The following is a 12,462-nucleotide window of genomic DNA, read 5'->3' on the forward strand; positions in this document are numbered from 1 at the left end:
AGAGTCAAAGCAAATACATTCACACCTTAGGCTAAATGAGCAACTGCCAGAAGCTCTGGTAGTGCTTGTGAACTAATGTCTGAGCTCCTCTTAGGAAAAACAGCAGGTACACACCAGAAATGCATGAAGAGAGAATGATGAGCTGAACTTCAGGAAGAATTCTAATATGTTCTGGCAATAAAGAACATAGATTTGTTTTTTCTTAATTGGACAATGGGCTGTGCAAACATGCAGGACAGATACTGCCTTTATTGCACAGACATCCTAACTTGACAGAAAATCCATGGATAAGAGAAGGAAATAGATACAAGGCCACACACAAAGCCTGCATAGTGGTCACAAATGCAGCATGCTTGTACAATACCTGAAGCTTGAGAAGGTAGGAAGCCAGAGCTAAAAAAATCTTGTGTCTGAAGGGAGAGGCAGACAGAAGAACAAGAGCAGAGCAAGAAACAGAACAGACTGGCAGCACAGAATCAAGATTTTTCAGTATAATAAGTAAATACGTATTTCCCCCACCCACATCTGGAATAATATGAATTCTGGATTCAAAACTGCATTCTTTATTTACTTAAGACTCCCAGTAAAGTGTCTTTTGCTCAAGGAATGCAAGATCTAGTTAGTGTCTCAGCTGCATGCCTTCCACATGTAGCTGACCATATTCACTTAAACTCTTTAATTGCAGGCCAGTGTCTTCTCTTACTTAAACACTTTCCATCCACTTTTCCCCTGCACATGCTTTTTTCAAACCTCTTTTTCAGTTAGGAAAAAAGAACAGCTCCAGGAAACTGGACATTCCAGATCAAACCTAACTTGACCTCTAGAGCTAAAAAGTGAAGTGGGTTTAGTAAAGTGAAAGTGAAATCTGCTTTTGTTTCAGTGTACAGTCCCTCATAATGTAGGTGTGTGAAGGTTTCCCATCAAACTGAATGTTGTCTTCACCCTGCAGACTGGCATACTTAACAATCTCCAGGACAGGCAACTTTCTGCTTAAATCCACATTATATTTGTCAAGAATCAGAAAAACAAGATTGTGGTAATCAAAATCACTTAGAGTTATTTACTATTTTATAGTTTTGTTTGCATGTATATAAATATTTAGTAAACAGAAACCTATCTACTCACATTACAAAATATGAACTACTAGAGACATTCCATTATATTATTTGTATTCTAATTACCTTACATTTTGGAAAATGTAGTGACATATACCACAGTGATGGAATTTGTGCTAAAGAAAGTAATATCTTCTTTCAACCTGACGGTGGAGCAACATAGGGAAGACTGATTTTGTTGACTAGAAAAGGATGATGTAACTCTGCTGCAAAATGAGGATTTACATGATTTCTGGTGGATTTTCTGTGTTGAAAAGTGAAAGGAAGATTAGATGAGGGAAAGCATAGATCGGGAAAGCATACTCTATGTCAGCTGCTTAAAATATCTAAGAGGAAATATTAAAAGTAACCAGTGAGATATAATTTGCAAGGTGAACAGGTAAAGCAATAAATTAGCTTTAATAAATGCTATGTTCAGGGAGCAAATACTATAGGAGTTCAGGCTAGAGATTACACCTAACAATAACACCAGTGAAGACTCCAAGTTGGTCAAATATGTCACGGACCATTAAGTTACAGCAGATGTGCATCCAGCCATTTTTGCCAAAATCCATCAGGTGCTAGATGCGAGGTTTTACAATTGTCTTTGTTGAATTTTACGTAGCAAGCATCCGATGTTCTACTTTTCAAGCCTATTGGGGTGCCCCTAAATGCCAGGCAATCTCTACCATCATGCTATCCTGCACCTGCTTTCTCATTATCTACCACTACCTCTCTGTCTGCACAACAGCTTTTAGCTCTTCCAGTTCTCTTCCAGCTTAGGTCTGTGGGACTGCTTCTCCATCTTTCAACAACCTAGTTTAAAGCCATCCTTATGAGGGTGGCAAGCCAGTTGGCGAAAGTATTATTGACCCACTTTGTTAGGTGAATCCTCTCTCCACCCAACAGATGTCATTCCTCAAAAATCCTGGAGGAGCCTGGAAATGTCTGAAATATTACATTGACATTAACAGCATTTATTTGTCTATGCTGATTTTTAGCCCACGTCCCTCACAATAGGTCACTATCCAGAGGGTAACAGGTGAACAGCTGCTGCAATTGGTAAGCAGTTAATTTTTCAGCTGCCTTCTGCTGTTCTGTTCCCTCCTCCTGCAATGTAAATGAACTGCCTGTGATCAACAGATCATGAAAATATCCATTTATATTTTCATGTCAGATGTCAATCAAATGCAGTTCTATTTATTAACTACATCTGATAGCATCTTCGTGTACTTCTTCCTTTTATATGTTATTGTAGAGACTCCAGACTACTTGCTTTTTGACCTTTGCATTAAATTACCTTATCCTAGGCACTCCTCTACCTCTAATTTTCCATCATCTGTAGTACTGCAGCTCAAAGTTTTCTTTGTTTCTCTGGCAAATCTATTCTTACTATCAGGTCACAACTTGTTATTCTTCTTTGCTTGTCAGAAAACAAGATGCTGCAAAGCAGTGACAGTAATGAAAACTTGTTTTGTATCAGTTATGTCCTCCCTTCTTATCACAACAACCCAAGCTTCCCTTACAGCTTCCATGCCCTCTCATTACAGTACCTTCAACTCCCTCCCATGTCCTACACAACATCCCAATGTCTCCTCTAGGCTCCCTGCAACACATCCCGTTCCTGCCTTTTTCCTACCTAACTTCCCTCAGTGAGTCATGTCCCAAACACTCCTGGCTCACAGCTCCCCCGTATCTCTTGCTTGACTAAGATAAGACATAATATGTATTGATAATATGTGCCCTGACCTACAGTGTAATGAGCTGGCCAATACTCATGGACAGCCACTCTTGGAAAAACAGACACACAGCACTGTTTCTTCTTTCCCTCATTTGGGAGTGAAATGGATCTTTCTTTCCTCCCAAAACACCCACTACCAGGAAAGGTGTGGGAATATCATACCCCGAATGCTCTAACACTCTACAGAATTTGCCTGAAATTGGTGGGTGGATTAAGAGAAGAAAAGGTAGGTGAGAGGCTAACAGGCATTGGCAGTGCAGTTGTGTAAGCAAATACAACCACAGAGCTGACCCTGCTTCCTCTTTCTGCCAGCGTCACTCAGCTGTCATAATGTGATTTTTTTTTCCTTTCAAGGGACAACTGTACTGCTGAGAGGTTAATCAGAAACTTTCTTTAATAAAGGCAAGGCCACAGAAAATTGATAAAGTGCTGGCTTTAGCCCAAACCTAAGCAGTAATGAAAAGCAGTTTCTGCCAGGCACCAAGTCAGTGACCTCTGTGAAACTTGTGCAGTATTTGGGCAGGCAGAAAAATCACAACTTGTTACTTCATCTTTCTAGTCCTCAATCCAACGCTTCCCTCCAACACCACTTCTGTGACTTGCAGGGACAATTCATGGGAACTGCTACCAGCTCTAGCTGAGGTACTTTTGATTACTCACTTCCTCTCATCTTGGAGGTAGTATATTCAGGCAAGTCCTGTGACCAAAGAATACACCTACAGGCATCTACAATTTTAATGCCAGGCTAGTGGGTACTGGTTACAGACAATTTTAGCTCCATAAAATGCACTGCATTTTCATTTGTTAAGAGCACTATTAAATGCTATCTTAATTTAAATATTGCACTAGACTCCCCGGTCAATTTTACAAACAGAACTGTTTTTTCCTGAAGTTTTGTCACTGAAGATTTCTGCAAAAAACTTAAGGAATTTATTTGCAGCAGTTTCAGATCCAAATTGCTTTTTAAATTCATAGCTATAAAAAGCACTTCATTCAAAAAATATTTTCTTCCAGTGTTTGATCTATAACTCTCTAGAATCAAAGTTTTATGAAGTACTGTACTTGAAACAGGCTAGGAAGACGTGAGCACGTACTCATTTAGTCTCCTAATGATAGCTGATATTTAAATGAAATGTGAATAAAAACTGCCAGCAGCCTCATCCTAAAGCTTCTCTTGGATCCCACAGAACTTGGACTTCTGCATCACATCCAACCTTTGGCCTCTACAGAACTATGCAAATCAAAAACAAATTCTATGTGAATGGCAAACTTAGCTCAAAATGGATCAAAATAATGGTAAAAGGAGTAGCCAAATACAGGAACTGGCCTCATTTTTCACTCTTCTTTCAACCAGCTTCTAACCTCCAGCAGACATGGTGTTCCTCCAACCATCCTCTTTTATTTATTTGCTTTTGCCATCTATGGAGAACCAGACATAAGCATTTTTTGTCTCAAACATTGTGACTGGTACAATGGAAAAGGTGTGATCTAAAGATGTACAGGGGGGCAGGAACTGTTCTGACCCAACTTCCTGCTTCACCTTGACACTTGTGCTCAGTGTCCCTGTCCCCACTCACCTCCAGTGGGAGGGTCCCAAGGGCTGGCTGTGCACGCATCAACAAAACAGGGCAAAAGATCTGGTTTATGCAAGAGGCTTGCACCAGGTTATCTATAAAAGAAAACAGGTCAGGCCCTCTCACACTTTTCCTTCTCTTTCACTTTCTTTCTCATGATCCCAGCTCCAGACCCTCCAACACAGCAGGACCAATGCAGGATCTGAGGATCTGTGATATTCTTTGTACTCTCTCTCCCTTTCCTGTCTTTATTTCTCTCTCCCCTTGCTTTACCTGGGCAAAACACAGCCAGGGATATTCTACCTCCCATACTGAAATTTGTTGTGGGTGTAGGGAGCTCGTGGAGTTGTGCTGTGGCTTCTGGGCCAGCACCTTTGAGTAGTTTGTTTTGCAAGTTGAGAATGTAATGAATTGTATGGTACAAAATTAAAGTACTTGCTAGCCACATTTGTGAAAATGTATTGTAAGAATTCAAGGGCTTGCTAGCCAACAACTCGAGGCTCAACAGCGGGCTGGTTGCCAAAGTTAAAAACACAAGAGTTCAGCCTGATGAGAATTTACAACTAATATCACCCCTCTACTGATGAGTCAGGATACCATCCCTACTCTATTCACAAATGAAAGTAGGAATCTTTATGAGCACACATTCCACCTGCTCCCTCAGATCTGGTTTACATGGATAAGCCAATCAGCAAAAGCACCAGGTGGCATTTAGCTTGGCTTCTCCCACCCAACGCCCTGACAGCATCTGGCTCCATTTGGCTACCGAGAGGCACCAAGTCCTTATTTAAGCAGGAGAAGACCGTCTCCCCTTCCTTCCCCCAGACAAGCGGCCTCTCCCACACGCAGCCCTTTTTATCTGTTTCTCCACCAGCTCCAGCCACTCTTATAATCCTGTGCGCATACCTTTACATCCTTTTATCTTTCTTTGCCAGCCAGATTTTAAGGCCTATTCGGTAACTTCAGGTAAACTCAAAATTTTTAGTCTTTATATAAATTATCGCCCTTGAGGCATTCCCAACACGAGGCTGTACAGCCAGAGCTGCACAGAGCCATTACTACCAGCGGTCAGAGCGCCCGGGGCTGCGTAAAGCAGAGCGCATTCACAGCAAGACTGTCTATTCTCCGCTGTTGCTGTTACTGTTCATTATCGCTTTGCCGCCCTAAGCTACAGCCGCTTATTTTGAGGGACGCCAAATCCCGCTGGCTGCAGCCCTCCGCGGGGGCGAGCGCTGCGGCAGCCATTCCTCGTTAAGATACCGAGCGAAAGCTGCGCTCCAACCGAGGCACTCTGGTTGCGGGCCCCGCCGCCCGCCGTCACCGCGGAGCGCACGCTGGGGCATCGCCGCCGCGGAGCGTGCTGGGAGCTGTAGTCCCACGGCCGCACGGCCCCGCTCCTCCGCTGCTTTCCCGAGGGGCGCGGCGGCTCCGCCAGACACGCTCCGGCCCCGCAGCTTCCCGGTGGACAGCGCTGCTCGCCCCGGCCGGGCATGCGGCCGCTGCTGCGGCGGCTTCTCCCCGCGCTGTGCTCGGCGGCGGCCCGAGCCCTGCTTGCCCCGCGGGCCGTGCCCATGGCGCTGCGGCCGGCGGAGGGAGCGGCGCGGGCCGGGGTCGATGCTCGGAGCGCGGCCCCGGAGCACGGTGAGAGGCGGCGGGGTGGGGGCGGAGGCAGGCGCTGGCGATGCCCCGCGCCCGCCTCCCCCGGGGCTGCGGGCGGGCGCTGGGGCGTGCGGGGCGCGCTGGGGCGTAGGGGAAAACTTTTCAACTTCATTATTAAGTTGTTAATGATGGAGCGGGGCTCTTGTTTGTAGGGCTCTGGCACTTCCCTGCCTGCCCCGCTCAGTCCCTGGGCTTGCCGACAGTGTATGCATCCAACCTGACTGAGCACTACATCTGCCTTTTTTCCCCCTAAGTTTACTACTACTCCTTTTCTTTTTAGTTCCTTAACTGTGTATGTGACCTGGCTGAATATTAACCCTACAATTTTTTTCCCACAAGAAATTATTATTATTATTGTTATTGTTATTATTATTATTATTTCCTTAGCTATGGTAACTGTAGTGCCAGCACTGGAGGTTCAAAATGCGTTGACATTAAGACTGTCTATTTCTACAGCAGCTCGCAGTTAAACTGGCTCTAAAGGATTCATTTGTTATTAAAAATATGAATAGAAAGTAGTGGGTGGAAGCTCAGCAAGAGTCAAGGAGCCCCAGCCTTCTTGCCATCAGGCAGACAGGGGGGAATGGAAGAAGGTCCCAGCTCAGAGGAAGAATCTGCTCTTGGCATCCCTTGCCTCCCCAGGCGCCCTTACAGAATAGGTAGGAGGCCGTGGATCTTGAGAGTCAGGCAGACAACAGTGGAGAAGGTTTATCTGGAGAGTCTTCTAGACTAATGGAGTCAACCAGGTGGATCACAAATACACGTATTAAGAAAAAAATACATGTGGTGGGTGACTTGCTTCTGAGGGGAACTGAGGGCCCTGTATGCTGGTTGGACCCATTCCACAGGAAAGTCTGATGACTTCCTGTGGCCCTGGTAAAGGATATTACCAAGAGACTCCCTGAGCTAATTCTGCCCACTGGTTACCACTCACTGCTGGCTGTCCAGGTTGATAGTGACAAGGTTGATGAGAAAAGTACCAGGGTAATCAAACAGGACTTCAACCACTTAGATGCCCACAAGTGTATGGATCTGGATGGGATCCATCCTAGGGTGGTGAGGAACTGGCAGAAGAGCTCATTACACTGCTGTCCATTATCCATCTGTCATCAGTCATGGCTAACCAGGGAGGTCCCAGGCAACTGGAGGCTGGACAGTGTGATGCCCATCTACAAGAAATGCTGGAAGGAGGATCTAGGGAACTACAGGTCTGGCAGCCTGACCACAGTGCCCAGCAAGGTGACAGAGAAGATCATCTTAAGTGTGATCATACAGCACAGGCAGGACAACCAAGGGATCAGATTCAGCCAGCACAAGTTTAGCAAAGGCAGATACTTCCTGACCAACCTGATCTCCTTTTATGCCCAGGTGATGCACCTGGTGGGTGAGAATAAAGCTGTGAATGTTATCTACCTCGACTTCAGCAAAGTCTTCAACACCATCTCAGCACACTCCTGGCAAACCTCTCAGCCCATGGCTTGGACAGGTGCACTCTTCTCTCCCCTAGAGAGAAGTGGTGAATGGTGCCGCATCCAGCTGGCAGCTGGTCACTAGTGGTGTACCCAGGGATCAGTGTTTGGTCCAGTCCTGTACAAGATCTTTATTGATAATCTGGATGAGGGAATTAAGTCTTTCAATAGCACATTCACAGACAAGATCAAGTTGGGTTGGAGTGTTGATCTGCAAGAGGGTGGGAAGGCTCTGGACTGGCTGGATCAATGGGCTGATTTCAATGATATGAGGTTCAGCAAGACCAAGCCTGGGTCCTGCACTTTGGCCACAACGATCCCCTGCAGCACTACAGGCTGGGGACAGAGTGGCTGGAAAGTGGCCCAGTGGAAAAGGACTGGGGCTACTGGTGTGACAGTCAATGAAACATGAGCCAGCAGTTTGCCCGGGTGGCCAAGAAGGCAACTAGCATCCTGGCCTGGATCCGTGATAGTGTGGTCAGCAGGACCAGGGCAGTGATTGTCCCGATGTTTCTGGTACTGATGAGGCCGTGTCACTCAACTCCTGTGTCCAATGCAGGGCCCTTCAGTTCAGGAGGGACATTGAGTTGCTGGACCATGTCCAGAGAAGGGCAATGGAGCTTGTGAAAGGTCTGGAGCACAAGTCTGATGAGGAGCAGCTGAGGGAGCTGGGAATGTTTAGCCTGGAGTAAGAGGCTCAGGGGGATCTTACCTCTCTCTACAGCCACCTGGAAAGAGACTGTAGCCTCCACAGGTAGGGATTGGCCTCTTCTCCAGGAACCAGCAACAGGACAAGAGGACACAGACTTAAGCTGCACATGGGAAGGTTTATGTTGGAGATTTGGAGGAAATTCTTCATGGAAAGAGTGATTAGGTATTGGAACAGGCTGTCCAGAGAGATGCTAGATTCATGTCTCTGGTTCTGTTTAGGGAAAGACTGGACATGGCACTTAGTGCCATGGCATTGTTGACAATGTGGTGTTCAGTCATAAGTTGGACTCAATGATGTCAGAGGTCTTTTCCAACCTAATTGATTCTGTTATAAACCTATTAAACACATTAACATAAACATGGTGAACAGGGAATAGTGCTTGAAGATCAAGTCTCACTGTGATCTGTGATACTTATGTCAAATAATAGAAGATTTTTCTGTCTGAAACAATAATCTGAATATGTAGAGAAGGCAGCTGGCAATCAGAGCACAACCAAATGTGTTTTATTGCTCCTTATTTTTGTGGTCTCTCCTTTATGAGGTATGTGGATCATGATTTTTTTTTCTGCTGGAGCAGACAAATGCTGTTGAAGATCAGCAATTACTTAAATACAAATAAAGGAATAATGGATACACCTACTCATATATGAAATTCAGGGAAATATAATTAAGCATGCAATTAAGAAAAAAGAGCTCATCCTAGAACAGCTTGATGGTGAAGGAGTTCCTGTGGGAAGCTGGTGTTGTACTCTAGGTTTCCAATTATCAACATTATGTCAAGAAGTTTGAAAAATCTTGTTTTCAAGTTGTATTAGTGACTAGAATGCAACTCTTGAATTTTGTTGCTGATTTCTTTAATTAGTATTTTCAAAGAAGCGAGGGAGTCTTTTTTGGGGCACAATCTGTAGAATTTAGACACAGTTCAGTTTACTGAAGGTGCATTGTTAATTACTTTAGCTGTGCCTTTACTATTGTGAACAGGCTGCATTTTGCCAAGTGGCACAAGTACATTGCTTTTTGAGCAGACAGAGCCAAGGAAACCTGTAATCTGCAATATACACCCCTCAGGTTTATGTGAGTCCTTGTTCTGTAGCTGATGCTACCTTAACAAACCCCTTTTGCTCTCAGCTGGTGATTCTGCACTGCTGAATTTTGAGGTTTTCTGCCTCAGTCTGATCTACTTGTTTGTCGGTTTCATGGACCTCTGTCTTGTCCTTCACTTTGAGATCTCTTTGGATCCAGGGTTGTTTTCTGTATGCTCATGGATACCAGAAACAATCTGTTTTGTGTGAGCTTTAATCTAAATGTTAAGTAATAATTTTATTGCTGCTTTAGCATCTGTTTGTTATGCATAGTTCTTTAGTGTCTGTAGGGAACAAGTAACAAATCTAAATACTTTGTTTCCTTTGAATAGCCTGGGGGGATAAAGTTAGATGTCAGACTACAACCACAGAGTGATTTATGCTTCCCTACTTTAGCCTGGAGTGAATTAGCATTTAATCAGGTTGTTCTTTTATTTATCTTCCCTAGCATAAAGTGATATGTGTAAGAAACATTCCACAGGGTGATAATCACCCACACTGGGTCTGTAATATCGATTTTATACATGTGTAGCCTTGCATGCCTTAAGAACATAGTGTACACTTTTGCTGCTGAATTTTCCTCTTAGGCCAGATTTGGGCCATCCACACTGGGCCTGAGAGGAGCTTTGAAAGTGTGTTGTCTGTAGTAATGAGCTGTCCTGGGATAAACTGCAATCCTAACACACAGCTCCTTCCACTACAGTAATCCCATTGTGGAGTTGTCCCAAAAGAGTATTGCTGGGTGCCTGATTATATGCCCATTTTTTGCTGCTAGAGAAGATTTTGCTTCTTCTTCTTTATTTTTTTTTAAGGTATGACTTAATATGCCAATATTAGAGTTTACTGATGCAGAAGCGTGAAGCAGACATAACAAAATTACTCATGCTCAGTTAGTTAGTTACTCTTGGGAAAAAGATTTTTACAAAAACTTGTTAGTGGACATTATTCTGTCCTGTCTGACTTAAAATATTCTGTGATTGTGATATTATTCTGAGGCAGAGCTTCATGTATATCTTTGTACATTGCAGGATGTGTTTTCATTCACATTGACTTCCTTCCTTAGCTTAAATGCTAAAAGTCAGTTTTTAGAAGGAGAAACTCAGATCATTGCTGTCTAAAACATGCTATGCTGAGTGGGAGATGCAGGAATAGAGTGATCATCTCATTCCTGAATGATAGAGTCAGCTGAGAACTCTCTTATATGTGGAATGATAGGATTCCCTTCCTGCTTTTTCATGCCTCATTTTTAGTGTGTTTACAGTGGAATTAATTTGCCAGTGTTTGTCTGCACTGAATTTCATATGCCATTACTGTTATCTAAAATGAACTTTATGTGATGTCTGAAAGGTATTATTTTTTATGCTCAGTTGTATTTTTTGCAGTAATTTCATTTACTTGGAATCAAACAAGACCCTAGGTTATTAAAATATAGAAAGCAGAACTCTATTTTTTGCTATTTCACATAAAATGTTACAGTATTTTTACTGATCTGTTGACAAAGAAGAAGAACAGGATCCTTGCGGGGTTATGTGTCAATATTTATTTGCTGATAATTAGTGAAATGTTTACTTGTTGTGTAGCTTATGTATAATGTCTCTTAGCTGTTTATATAAAAAACTAAGACTCAGTGTGTTATTTTAAATATATTACAGATGGGCTGGAAAATATACAGCAAAAGAAAATCTTTAAAGAGAATATGGAAAAAACACAACAGAGTGAAGAGCCGTGTGCTGCTGATTCAGTAGATTCTCTAATGGCAGAAATGCCATTTGTGGACACAGATATTGAGGATGAACATGCTAGTAAGTACATTAAACAGAAGAAATGTGAAAGCATAGACACATCATGCACTCAGCTCTTGGTTCTACCTGTTGGCAAGGACACATGGGCCAGGCACATGGAACAGTCTCCCTGAAAACAGGTTACAGTCCTGAGCCTCTCTTATTACTATTCAGTCCTGCAGTATTTGAGCGTATTAAGAGTTCACCCTTTTGTTATCCTGTGGAGCAGTGAGTCACAGAATAAAGACATTTTGTATGTCAATTCACATTACTGTATGTGAGCTTCTCAGGTGATGGGTTTTGTGAGCTGTCCTTCAATGTGTGTTCCAGCATGATGCTGGAAGTACACTTTTAGTTGGACAGTGGATGTCTGCAGCCTGGTCAGCTTCTGGGCGTGTATCAGGCCATGTGGTGGGAGAGGGTCTGTAAAGGCTCAAGGAGATGAGCTGAAACACAATTATGTGTGAAGAAATAACTGAGGACACACACATTTCTTTCTTTATATCAGAAAGTGTCTCTGGGAGAGGAGGAGGTAGATGGCAAATCTGGCTGGGATGATATTCTCTCCTGGGCTGGGTTTGGTTCCTGTGCTATTGGTTCATTAGTCTTAGTCTACTACAACTTTTAGCTTTAATAATCCTATGTATTGCTGCATTTTGTATATCCAAATGCAGAATGCATGGGATTTTTGAAGTTTAATATTGGCCCTTCTGCTCTACAGTCATGTCCATGATCAAGTATGGACAATTTGCAGGCCTGTTGTCTTGCTGCATACATTGGCTAAGGGAGGCTCACTGGTTTTGAAGCCATGTGTCTGTCTGTGTTTGCAGCTTATAAACCTGGCTTAGAGGTGTAGGCTGTTAGTTCAGGTGTGGTACTTCAGATTAATTCAGGTCAGAGTTGGATCCCAGTGAGACAGTTCAGAGCATGGGCAGAGCAGGTGAGTGGGAAGACATGCTCCAGTCAGTTGACTCAAGTCCAGCTCCTGTTGCTGTGATACTAAGAGTGTCTTTGTTTAAATGTCTGTGTGCTGAAAGTGACTTTGTTCTTTTTCTCTTCAGTGCATGCAACTTCTGAACTAAGTATTAAGAAGAAAAGAAAGCGGACTACTGGAAGGGAGATTGAAGAAGGCACTGAGAGAAAAAAGAAAAAGAACAAACAGTATCAGCCAAATTATTTCATTTCTCTTCCAATTACTAATCCAAAGGTGATATTCTTTATTATCCTAATTTGGTATAACCAGAATTACTTCAACAGCCGCATGGGTTTATAAGAACATTGTTTGATATTGTGCAAAAAAAATTTTTTTTCAGGTAGTTTTAAAGAAACATTAGCAGTCTATTCAATGAG

The 12,462-nt window shown here is 43.3% G+C and overlaps 1 protein-coding gene across 3 annotated transcripts in view; it reads left to right on the plus strand.

Moving 5' to 3' along the window:
• The first annotated feature begins 5,899 nt into the window (after window positions 1–5,899).
• The window catches only part of AKAP7 (A-kinase anchoring protein 7), an 80,313-nt gene continuing 73,750 nt past the window's right edge, over window positions 5,900–12,462 (plus strand). For 2 of the 3 annotated variants that reach the window (XR_010027099.1, XM_063151188.1), the window contains exons 1-3: window positions 5,900–6,050; window positions 10,984–11,133; window positions 12,174–12,319. Coding sequence is in view for 2 of the 3 variants with exons in the window: in XM_063151188.1 (XP_063007258.1) it covers window positions 5,900–6,050; window positions 10,984–11,133; window positions 12,174–12,319 (447 nt within the window). In the remaining variant the exon portion in view is untranslated. The remainder of the gene's footprint in view (window positions 6,051–10,983; window positions 11,134–12,173; window positions 12,320–12,462) is intronic. The other variant, XM_063151189.1, reaches the window with a different exon arrangement.

This window comes from Melospiza melodia, chromosome 3, assembly GCF_035770615.1.
Source record: "Melospiza melodia melodia isolate bMelMel2 chromosome 3, bMelMel2.pri, whole genome shotgun sequence".
In the NCBI taxonomy this organism is placed as follows: domain Eukaryota; kingdom Metazoa; phylum Chordata; class Aves; order Passeriformes; family Passerellidae; genus Melospiza; species Melospiza melodia.